The 12741-nt window shown below is 46.5% G+C and overlaps 1 protein-coding gene across 1 annotated transcript; it reads right to left on the reverse strand.

The window, feature by feature from the left end:
- Window positions 1–4397: 4397 nt before the first annotated feature.
- Window positions 4398–8352, reverse strand: FZD2 (frizzled class receptor 2). The gene has a single exon (XM_066588155.1). It carries the CDS (start codon window positions 7988–7990, stop codon window positions 6335–6337), a length of 1656 nt encoding a protein of 551 aa, XP_066444252.1. The 5' UTR covers window positions 7991–8352; the 3' UTR covers window positions 4398–6334.
- Between the last annotated feature and the right edge of the window lie 4389 nt (window positions 8353–12741).

Raw genomic sequence — 12741 nt, forward strand, 5'->3', positions numbered from 1 at the left:
ATGTATGCGGACTGCGCTGGGGAGACTGCAGGAATAGGGACTCTGGTGAGTATATAGAGTCCCCGGACTCAATATTGCCTGAATTATGGGCAACATGACTTCGTTTATGGTGCTTATAGTTGTTGCCAGGTTCGAATTAAAGGGGAAATGCACCCGAAAAATGATCTTGTGAAGTTATAGAAGACACATTAGAACATCACATTGAAGTCCAAAGTTCTCCATTTTTTCAACAAAACTCTTCTTTAGTTGACCCCCACCAAATCAATGGGTAGAGGGGAATGCCGCTAAAGACACTTTTGTCAGCAGCTTGTATTCAGCAGGGAAGCATGAAATCCAACATACTCGATCCCTCTTCTCTCCATCATTTGTTGGAGACCGATGGTTATCCCCTCACATTAAACCTGCTGATCGAACTCACCAAACTTGGACACCTTCTTCCAATGCCTACAACCAATTACTTTGTGCATTCAAAATTTCCAGCCTCAGAAATCGTCCTAGAGGGGTTTAGGCTCCGTCATTCTGCAAATTGATGATCTGAGCTCACTGAATCAACAGATTTGATGTTCTCACATGACTCTATGACATCAGTCGACTTCTAATTTACGCCCCCAGGAGAAATATTAATGAATTGCACCCCGCTGACATTTCACTCATCTCTCTGACATAAACATTTGACAGTCTCTCATATGTGCAGAGACATTTTGGCTTCAGATCATTAGAAAAGTCCTTATGGAATAATATCACTACTCAACTATCACTTATTAGCAACCACTTTGCGTAAACGGGACTGCAAGATCTCACTGTGGTCGTCTATCAGTGTCATCTGAGTACTGAAAGCCTGCAACTAGTAAAATGGCAAAACAATGATGGACTATTAGTAGCAAAGGAAGCAGCTTATGGTGATCAAATCAGAAACCAATGACAGATTGTATTATTTACCTGCTGAGTATACTTCTGTATGATTTATTGTATATGATCTCTACTGCTGCTGCTAATACACTCAGACTTTTCTCTTTAAAAGGGGTTGTCCAGTTGTAAACTACTAATGGCCTATTCTCAGGATATAGCTTGATGGCGGTCCGGTGCCTAGAACCTCCTTTGATGAGCTGTTTGCACTTGTGAACTTAGCTGATTTCTGCAGGAAGAAGACAGCTCCGTTCTCACTGCATTGGTAAGTCTTGGTATTACAGGCATTAATGCAAATGAGAATTTTTCCTTTAATAACAACCCTGGCCACTTCGGTGAGAACGGAGCTGTCTGCTTCCTACAGATGCATGAGTGCAAACAGCTCTTCAAAGGAGGTCCTAGGCGCCGGACCCCAATCACTGTAATATTAATGTCTTATCCTGAGAAGTTAGCCTCAATATCATAAAATGTTGGTAACTAACACTGTCATTCTAAAAATGTATATTTTACCTTTACACCCAAGTTTCTATAATCCTCTCTTGGCGATCCTTTCATGATTGGTGTAGCAACAAAAGGACACTTTAATGACTGGTAACAACACCTACATTCTCTCTAAAACTTTACATTTTAATGAATTCTGGTAAAAGGGGTTGTACCAGAATTTCAAGTTGTTCCCTCTCCACAGAATAGGGGATAACTGGCTGATCAGTGGGGGGCTGCTGAGACCCCTGCCGATCACAAGAACAGGATTTATGTGCCCCCATCCTCCTCACTGCACCAGCCCTGCATTCACTTTTAATGAAACGGCCGATACCTGAGTGGCAACAGCCGTCAGCCCCATTGAAATGAATAGAGCACTGACTGCCCATGTGCGGCCAGCGCTCCATTCAGTGCCGTCACCGGGAGACGCGACCCCCGCAATGACAAGCAGAAGGGGACATGGGAATCCTGTTCTTGAGATCAGTTGGGTCTCAACGGTGAGACCCCCACTGATGAGCAAGTTATCCCCTATTCTTCGGATAGGGGATAACTTGCAATCCTGGTGCAACCCCTTTAATAAGAAACTATACAGTAGGATTTCCAAGATGGCTGCATTAGTAATCTAACTTTACAGACATTTTCAATCCTTAGGTTACATTCACATGTAGCTTATTTGCTGCAGCAGAAAATATGGCGCTGATTTTAGTGCGGATCTGAACTAAAATCCACATGTAACACACGATTTTGGTGCAGACTTCACCCCTTTATTTGAAAAAGTGAAATCTGCACTAAAAAGCCGCAGCATAAATTGACAGTCAATCTGTGGCAGATTTTTCCTGTAACGCATGGATGAGATTTCTTAAATGTCATCCACACGGCTTGTCCTGAAAGGGCTCATTCACAAGGCGGCCCATGAAAAACACTCAGTTTTATGTATTTGTGTTTTGGTGCGAATGTGTGTTTTTTATGTCTGTGTTCTATAGGTGTTCACGGCGGTTTTCAAGTCTGGAAAAAAAAAATGCAAGTTCGATCCAAGCGATTCGCTTCTGTCACATCATACAAAAACCGTGCAGTGAATACGGATACTAGTGCATAAATGCTGTGGGGGTTTTAATGGGCATTTTGCAAAACCTTAATATATGTTGTGATTTATTTTCATGTGTAACACTGGTTCGCTTGAAACAATGCACATCTGAGTACACCAAATCCATTCAAAAGATACAGTAAAACACGCACATGCAAGCGCAAATGTGCATTTAAATGCACTTGTGCCCCCATGACATGGGCCGTAGGTGCGGATTTTGCCCTTGGGGATTTTCTGCCAATTTTTCCGCTATGAAAAGTTGACAAGTGAATACGCCCCATGTGAAGGCACCCTTAGGTCTCCCTTACACAGGCGTTTTTTTTTCCGCGATTACCCTGGCGTTTTCAGCGCCGTGGTAATCGCAGTATAACACTCCAGTTGTCTTTAATGGAGCTTTCCACACAAGCACTTGATGGCGGTGTTTTCCAGCGTCGCGATTTTTAAGCAGAGTCTGTTCCATTTTTTTGCGTTTAGTGCACCTCATCAATGATGGAGAGTACTAAAAGCCCACATCGGCCGCACCGCCATTAAAAACGTGGCACTTTGCTGAACGCCTGTGTAAGGGAGGCCTTAGGTTAATTTCACACCGTCGAGTGCGATATCGGGCTGTGAAAATCGTCCCGCCATTGGGCTCACCAACGTGTGCCGTCCCTGTGGATGCGAGGCATTTTTCTGTTAAAAAGACTCCACCTCACTTTGAGGAAGCTGCTTTTATTAGCAGCCGAGGATCACGGAATGCTTCCCATTGTTTTCAATGAGAAACCTTGCAACGCACTCGTCGCACGTGATGCAATGCTGCCGTCAGCCCCATTGAAAACAATAAGCGGGGCGTTCCGTGGGAACACCCAAAGGTAGGACATCCCATCATTTTTCCCTGCACCGCGATACGGGAAAAAAAAAAATAGTTCATGTGCATGACCCCAATGAGGTTCATATTCATGCAAGATTTGTGCGTCACGCAACGCACAAAACTCGTGCAATATTCGCAGCCGTGTGAAAGCCGCTTTAGAGACCTTCCACACGGGACAGAACATTCCCTAACAGCATTGCAGAATACACCGTCCCTGAATTCCGCACAGATAACTATGGATTTTGATGCAGAATTGCTATCTGGATTCTGCCATTGTCATTTCCGCATGTTAGCAATGCGGATTGTGCGGCTGAATATTCCACAAGAGGGCATGTCCCGCCTTCAGGACACGTTCACACGCAGCTGATTTGCAGCAGGTTTCACACTTTCAATAAAATTCAAATTGGAGGGGTAAAATGTGCACCAGAATCTGCAACATAATACGTGCGAACGAACCCGGACTGGAGTATCGCCACATATGACAGCGATTTTTGCCTGCGCCTGATAGCGTACCTCACACACGCACAGGCCTCCTGGCTTCATTTCTTTTTTAACATTTCCTGCTGTGTTGCTTAGCCACATTGCGTATAAACACTGCAAATACGTAATATGCGGTAAAATACAACATGCTGCGTTCTTTTTTTTTTTTATACACAATGAATTAGCTAGCTTGAGTGGAACAGGAAAAAAAAATTGTATTTGAATTGCTGCCACATATGTGCGTAAAACGGAATTCAGGTATGCTGGTGTGAGCCTGGCCTTACAGTCAGTGAGTCTACAGCATGCTCTATTCTGGGCTGTTCCCTCAGACATAGATCCCCCATTTAATTCAATAGTTCCCCCTCCCCCCAAAAAACAGCACATTCGTGTACACTCAGTTTTTCATGGATTGTTACTAAGGAAAACTAGAAAAAAAATTAGGGCTCCTGGGTGTTTTTTTGCATGCAGGCAAAACACTGACAAACGTAATGCATACGGATGTAACACGGTCATACACACGGATTACAATAGACCAAAATCGGACACACTGATCTGAAGAAGCCCCTCCACAAGCTGTAGATACAATGTTGCAAAGTCTGATTTTAAACATATGTATTGTGTAAAAATACAACTTAGTAAGATTTACCAACAGTACTTGTATGCAAAAACAAAGTGTGGAAGAAACGCAAATGGAAGACGCTGCAGCTCCCCCGCATTGTGGGAGCGCTCCTGGTTCTGGTTTACACATACTGAAGTAGGACAGCGGCCGGAATACCAACTTACTGTAGAGTCACACAAAGCACTTTTGTAACAACTGCACTACAGGTTTTGATTCAAAGCCAGAAGCGGATATGACAGTGAGGAGAAGTAGACGGCCTTCCTTTATATTCCCATTCCTTATAACTCCACTTCTGGCTAAGAAAAAAAAAACCCAAAAAAACCTTTTTCCCTAAAAACGGTTGTGTGTTCACACATCTCCGATTTGCTGCAGACTTCAAGCAAACTTCACCCCTGAATTCAATGGAAAGAGTGAAATCTTCTCCAGATCTGCGATGTGTGAACACACCCTTATGTAGTTTTTAGTGCAGTTTCTTTGTAAACCAAATGCAGCAGTGAATCCGAAAGTATAAAGGACCTTTCACACGGGACGGAATGGGCCGCGGTAGATTCTGCACCAAAATCTGCAGGCAATCTACGGATTTTGAATGCGGAATTAAAAATGGCTTTAAACCTCACTGCAAATTGCTCATCAAAATCTGTAGTTTGACCTGCAGATTTTGGTGTGAAATTCCACAACTACGGATCTGGCTTTATCCTGCGGTATGATTCCATCCGGGTGAAAGGTCCCTAAAGGAAAGTCTGATGCTACTTCTAACACTTTTGGATCTGCTTCTATATTAAGGTCAAAAACTGCATCCAGCCCAACTCGTGGCCCTCCAGCCACTGCGGACACGTGAGCACCGGCTCGTAACGCAGCTGAAGCCTCAGATAAGATGACATTTGCATTTTTCACACACAGTGTTGAACATTCATTTGATTATTTCAATTCAGCCCCCAACCGCCATACGCAGAATAAAAGAGGAACGCACCAGAAAACTTTTTTTTTTGTGGTTCTTAACAAAAATATTTTTTTGTCATTTTTAATTTCAAAAAGAATAAAAATCAACATATTTAATAACAAATCGATATGTAGTCCGGACAGAGGGAATGCCGGTCCGTACTAAAACCCAAGATAGTGAGCAAGGGTTTACGAGTCCCTCTCCGTGTTCGACACACACAATAAGAAAAAAAATGACAGCTGTCGAATTTGTACCGTGAAAACACCTGTATATCAGCGAATTGTCTCCAGCCAACGGGCATCATCTAGAGGTGTGACGGACTGTCTTGTCCTCTTACACATTGTACTATACAAAACACATAAAAAAAGGGAGAAAAATGTAATTCAGGCAACGAGCGGGGAATTAACGTCTTAGAAAATCAACCATCTCCCCCTTCAGTAATCCAGTTGTGTCGTACCGACAGACTACAGCAGCAGCACAGTGATGTGTGTAAAGGTGTTGATGTACCAACAGACGCTCACACGTAGACTAGGATGATCTCTAAAAGTTCTTTGGTTGGCTTATATGAAAACTAGTACAAATCCCACGGTTTAGCAGGGCAACATATAAAAAAATAATAAAAATACTGTATATAATATCCAGGAAGAGCCAAAAAACCCCCCCAAAAAACAAGACTGCAGTCTAAATGTCTCCATTTCTCACAAGGCACAGTCAAGTCAATGTAAATGTTTGAGAAACGAAGGAGAAGGTTCTTTCATCCCATGGAATCTTTTTTTTCTGTACTTTTCCCATTTTTACCCTATATTTTAAATAGAAATATATAATTTACAAAAAAAAAATCCTATTTACAGTCTTAATTACAACTCCAGAAAGATGTGCCTGAAGGTAACGTATGGAGATCTACATACAAGAAATCGGAGGAAAAGTCTAGAGAGAATATATAGTCCAAGTTGGTTCCCGAACACTTTCAAGTCCTCACACTGTTGTCTCTCCATGTTTGCTGTTGGTAAGCCTGGTGTAAAACTTTCTCCACGAATGGAGCGTTTTGCCTGACCAGATCCAGAACCCAGACGTGATGCCAACAATGAGGGTCATGAGATACTTTATCATATAGACTGTAAAGTCTGGAGTCATGCGTGGGGTGTACTGCAATGGGCAAGGGATGGCTAGGCTCTTGCAGTTCTGGCTCACCCAACTACGCTCCCAGTGCTCCCTAAAGGCCTGCTCGTAGAAGTAGCACGCAATGACAATGGTGGCAGGGACCGTGTAAAGAACGCTGAAGACCCCAATCCGTACCATCAGCCGCTCCAGCTTCTCCGTCTTCGTGCCGTCGTGTTTCATGATGGTCCTGATCCTGAAGAGAGATACAAAACCAGCAAGGAGAAATGAAGTTCCGATGAAGAGGTAGACAAAGAGGGGAGCTAGCACAAATCCCCTCAGCGGGTCAATACTATTTAGTCCTACAAAGCAAACTCCACTAAGAAGGTCTCCATCGATTTGGCCCATGGCTAGAATAGTTATGGTCTTTACAGCTGGTACCGCCCATGCCGCCAGATGGAAGTATTGGGAATTGGCTTCTATGGCTTCATGTCCCCACTTCATGCCAGCAGCCAGGAACCATGTTAAAGAAAGAATGACCCACCAGATGGAGCTAGCCATGCTGAAAAAGTAAAGCATCATGAAAAGAATGGTGCAGCCTTCCTTCTTGGTACCTTGCACAACAGTTTTATAGCCATCTTCCGAGAAGCCTTCATTGCAAACAACCTTATCACCGAGCACGAAGCCTGCAATGTAAGCCACAGACACCATGGTGTAGCATCCGGACAAGAATATAATGGGTCTTTCAGGATAGCGAAACCTTTGCATGTCTACCAGGTAAGTGGTCACCGTGAAAAACGTTGAGGCACAGCAAAGTACTGACCAAATAAGAATCCATACTCTGGCAAAACGGATCTCTTCTTGACTGAAGAACATGAATCCGTCATTCTTAGAAGGTTCGCACGGAGCAGCACAGTCCTTCTCGCCTAAAAAGCGGTAGTTGAGATAGGATGGTACCTTCAACACCCGGGGGCAATGGAAGGGATGGTCAGGCGTTGCATAGATCGCTGGTCCAACAGTCCCATGAAGCGGTGGGCTAGTGGTCAACAAGGCTGGAGCTCCGTCTTCTGAGTGGTTCTGTCCAACGCAGATCTGCTCAGCACCGTGCCGGGGAAAGTTTTCACACCTTAGCCTCTCTGGCCACTGGAAGCCAAACTTGTTCATGAGAGCTTCGCAGCCTTGTCTGGCACGTTCACAAATAGAGCGACAGGGAGGGATGGCCTGTTCCAACACGGTGCACACCGGGGCGTACATGGAGCACAGGAAGAAGCGCAATTCGGAAGAACACTGCACTTTTACCAACGGGTAGAACTGATGAACTTCCAAGCCAGCATCTTCTTGGTTGGTGTGACCCAAAAGGTTAGGCATGATGGTCTGATTGTAGGCGATGTCTGTGCACAGGGGGATGGAGATAGGCTGGCAGAAGCCATGTTCCGGCACCGAGATGCCCTTTTCACCATGGAGCTGTGCACTGGCCAAGGCAAGCAGTGGGCAGAGGACTTGGAGAAGGGTGGCTGTGGGCACACCCTGCATGGTTGGGGACAGAAGTTGTCACCTGTGGAGCAGAAGTCACACGTGTCTACTTCTGTGCTGGGACAATCAGATCTGCAGCGGTGATACAAAGTTGCGCTTGTGTTCTGCAGCCTCCCCCTCCTTTGCCGGTGGCGCCCGGACTGCTCGCCCGCTTCACCCTGCGCTGACTGCTTCTCCTGCAGGGCACCGACCGCTGCTTTCCGCCCGGCTCCTCCGATCGTCCCCGGACCGCTCCGTCCCCGCCGGTTCTGGTTCGGATCACTTTCCCTTTGTGCTCCGCTTCCCCAGTCACTTCTGAACACTCGGTTTCAAGGCGCCCTCTGTCCCGGGACGGATCCTTCTCTGCAAGCCAAAAACTCAGGGCCGCCTTGAAACCGCCCCTCTCCCCCTTCCCTCCCAGGTCCCAAAACCCTTCCCCAAAAATCCCACTTCACCAATCAGATGGCAGCACAGAGCAGGGGGAGCGTAGCACCCCTCCGGATAATCAGGAGCATGTCTATATAGGAGCAGGGAACTTGGTGCGCCCCTCCCCCCACCGGAGTGAGAGTCACCGCGATCCTAATACTCGTCCTGCACAATGAGCGGCCTGCAGCCCATCACACACAGGGAGTGCACGTCATGGGGTCTGCTGCCCCCCTAGTCCTAGGCACGTGCTGCCCCCCTAGTTCTAGGCAAGTGCTGCCCCCCTAGTCCTAGGCAAGTGCTGCCCCCCTAGTCCTAGGCACGAGCTGCCCCTTAGTCCTAGGCACGAGCTGCCCCCTAGTCCTAGGCAAATGCTGTCCCCCTAGTCCTAGGCAAGTTCTGCTCCCCTAGTCCTAGGAATGTGCTGCCCCCCTAGTCCTAGGCAAGTGCTGCCCCCCTAGTCCTAGGCAAGTGCTGCCCCCCTAGTCCTAGGCAAGTGCTGCCCCCCTAGTCCTAGGCAAGTGCTGCCCCCCTAGTCCTAGGCAAGTGCTGCCCCCCTAGTCCTAGGCACGTGCTGCTCCCCTAGTCCTAGGCAAGATCTGCACCCCGGTAATAGGCACGTACTGCCCCCCTAGTACTAGGCACGTACTGCCCCCCTAGTACTAGGCACGTGCTGCCCCCCTAGTCCTAGGCACGTGCTGCCCCCCTAGTCCTAGGCACGAGCTGCCCCCCTAGTCCTAGGCACGTGCTGCCCCCCTAGTCCTAGGCACGAGCTGCCCCCCTAGTCCTAGGCACGAGCTGCCCCCCTAGTCCTAGGCACGAGCTGCCCCCCCCTAGTCCTAGGCACGAGCTGCCCCCCCTAGTCCTAGGCACGTGCTGCCCCCCCTAGTCCTAGGCAAGTGCGGCACCCCGCTACTAGGCAAGTGCTGCCCCCCTAGTCGTAGGCACGTTTTGCTCCCCCAGTACTAGGCATATGCTGCCTCCTAGTCCTAGGCAAGTGCTGCACCCTAGTCCTAGGCAATTGCAGCCAGGTACTAGGTGTGTGTGCTGCTCCCCTAGTCCTAGGCGTGCGCTCCCCCCCCCCCCCCCCCCCCCCAGTCCTAGGCATGCGCTCCCCCCCCCCCCCCCAGTCCTAGGCATGTGCTGTCCCCCTTGGTCCTAGGTGTGTGCTGCCCAACCGCTCCTAGGTATATGTTGACCCCCCCCCCCCTCTTCCACCCCCTAGTCCTAGGCATTGCAAGGCACACAAAACTTGCACGACTCTTTTTCGCATCCCTCAGAACACATCACCCATTGATTTCAATGGGACAGTAGAACACCGCATGCCGTACAATATTTACGCCGATGTGATATTTCCTTTTTAAATCAGTGTGAATAAAGCGCCGGAGGGTCACAATTTCACAGAAGCGATGCGATAATTATAGGATTATTTCCTACAGGATCTTTTTAAAAAATTGCATTGTACTTGCATGCCATTGTGCGAGTGGCCCATGATGCTGTAAAGCATATCTGTAGGTGCTGTTAAATGTAGCTAAGGCAAGATGGCCGCTGTAGTCATGTATAGACTGCAGAATAAAAAATTCTATCAGAAAATACAAAAACATTTGAAAAATGTAATATGTATATGTTTGAGGGGGGCCTTCATACCTGCGATAAAATCACGCGATGTGAGAGTGAGTGATAACGCAGAATTATGAAACCAATGATTGTCAATGGTTTCATTCCCGTATGCGATGTTTTCATTCATGTGATGTTGCGTGAAAAAAAATTGCATGTCCTTTCTTTTTGCGACATCGCCCATTGTTTTCGGCTTCATTAAAAGCAGCAGAACTCCCCAATCCCCTGTCGCAGCTGCGGCAGGGGATTCCTTTAGCTCGCGGGGAATCCCTTCAGTCTCGGTGGGGGTGAAGGGATTCCCCGCAGTGATGCATGGCTGTTTTCACATGAAAATACCTCGCATCCAGGGGTTTCACATGGATTGCGAGGGCAATATCGGGCCGTGATTTCGTTCTCGCAAGTGTGAAGGAGGCCTTATTCTGGAGAGCTACTGTGTTTCAGAAAAATCATACTTAGAAGTTTGACTTGGAGCCAAGCTCTCATGACAATGGGGCGGGGGCGTTGAGTTTTCCCCGTCAGCAATATCAAGAGTGACAGGTCCTCTCCCTACTTGTGTATAAGGAGAGGGCTGTCTGTCTTGGTGATGCGGGCGGGGAGAGACCCGTGCGGCCCGCCTCTTTGACTCTCTTCCAGCTGAGCTCCAGGTTAGACTTCAGTGCTTCAGAATAAAACATACATGTGCCGAATTCATGCTGCCTGGTGACAGGTTCCCTTTAAAACAAACGGCGACTTACCTTTCTCAGCCCCGGTGATCCAGCACTATAGCCCTTCTCCCGTTGTGCGTTGACATTGGAAGTCATGTGACCGCTGCCTGCCAATCAGGGGCTGCAACTTCTCTGATCGGAACTCCTAGCATCATGGTGCCCAGGATGTGAGCACTGATGCAGGAGAATGCTGTGGCCTCCGATTGGCAGACACAGGTCTTACATGAGGATTTGCCATGAATTGCTGTCGATTACACCCATCACATTGCAAAAACCGAGATAAGCAGCAAATCCGAATCAAAATCTTCATTTGACACATGCGGATTTTGCAGTGGATTTGTTTGTGGTATAAAAGTATGCCTTGTGTGAAGGCATCCTTCTGATCACAAAGGTGACATGTTACAAGATGCTTAGTGCACACAGCAATCAAAAATCAATGTGACATTCAAGTCCTGACAAAAATACTGCAATGAACGGATTTAAGGGGTTTTCCAAATTTTGCAGATCACCAAGGATCAGCTGATCGCCCAGCCCGCTATTAGTGCAGGAGGCTGGACATCATCATCGGGGTCAGAGCCAGAAGTGTAATCGGCAGCTTCACTCCTATTGATTTCAATGAGAGTAAAGCCACCTATTTGACTTCCTTTTACGACGTTCAGCTCCGCTACATTGACAGTGAGCTACCCCGTTTCCCCAAAAATAAGACAGTGTCTTATATTAATTTTTGCTAAAAAAGATTTCACTTTTTTACATGTATAGCTGCCTGGACACTATTTAAATAGACTTTTTAAATTAATAGTAAGTAGGGCTTAATTTCTTTTCAAGTATCCTGAAAAATCCTGAAAAATCATTTTGCATCAGCCAAAATCCTGGAAATCATACTAGGGCTTATTTTCAGGGTAGGTCTTATTTTTAGGCAATCGGGGTAGTTGATTAGCTGCTCGGGATCCTTGGCGATCAGCTGATCACCTAGCTCACTGTCAATGTAGTTGAGGATAGGTCATAAATAGTGAAGCCCCTTCAAATAGCCTAAAATTGGGCCGTACTATATGATACCAACCGGGTTGTAGCTCTATAAAGAGTGCAGTAGAGTTGACCACCACTATAGTTCCTGATTAGGGTTTCGCCATCAACTTTTTCGGTTGTTCTGTAGCTGGTGTGTTCCATTCTCCAGGCCAGATGCGTCACGCCATCGGATGTGATCTCTGTATGTCAGCACAGCTCATAAAGAAGGGACCGGGCCATTTTCAGATGACAGTTGTTCCATTTTCTAATAGCCAAAGGAGTGGTTCTTATCTAGCAGCTGCCTCCACTTTTATTACTCACCCCGACTCTGTATATATACATACATTTTCTGCACATTTATTGTGATATGAGTCACTGTAGGCAAGAATGTTCGGGTGAAAGTAAATGAGAACCATATGTTCTGGCTATTAAATACAAATAATGAAATCAGCTAATTCATGTTTTTACTAGAACTAACCTAGTGACACGGATACAACAAAAGATGGGATAATCATAACTGGTATGAAAAAAAAATAAACCCCCACCCCCTCCTCAAATTATGTCGTCCATCAGTGACCTTGTGTCCCCTCACGATGGCTATAAATACTTTACCACGTGGGTGTCTGCTATCTATATAAAGTTTCATCATTTCTGAGGTTACTTTTAAGGCTTCCTTCACACAGTCTTTTTACGGGTGTTTTTTAGATGATGGTTGTGTTTTTTACTGGTGGCTTTTTATGGCGTTTTATAGTCACACATGTGCTTTTCTATGGCTTTTTTTATCCTATAGAGAAGCCTATGGGAAAATGTCCGAAATTAAACCATGCTGCGATTCAAAAATATGCCATGGACCCCCAAAAATGCGACAAAAGTGAGAAAGAAATGGCACTTAGAAAATATGTTTGTAGGGCTTTTCATAGTTTACTGTTGACCTACAGTGAACATCTGGATGCAGCGGTTTTTACCGTAGAGCGAAGTCAACCGAATGGGAGAGAGCTGCAATACCACACCGAGCCACTGCAG

The sequence above is a fragment of the Eleutherodactylus coqui genome, chromosome 13 (genome assembly GCF_035609145.1).
Source record: "Eleutherodactylus coqui strain aEleCoq1 chromosome 13, aEleCoq1.hap1, whole genome shotgun sequence".
Classification (NCBI taxonomy): domain Eukaryota; kingdom Metazoa; phylum Chordata; class Amphibia; order Anura; family Eleutherodactylidae; genus Eleutherodactylus; species Eleutherodactylus coqui.

Coding starts and splice junctions, on each gene's coding strand:
- FZD2 (XM_066588155.1), bottom strand. CDS start 7,990: ATGCAGGGTGTGCCCACAGCCACCCTTCTCCAAGTCCTCTGCCCACTG.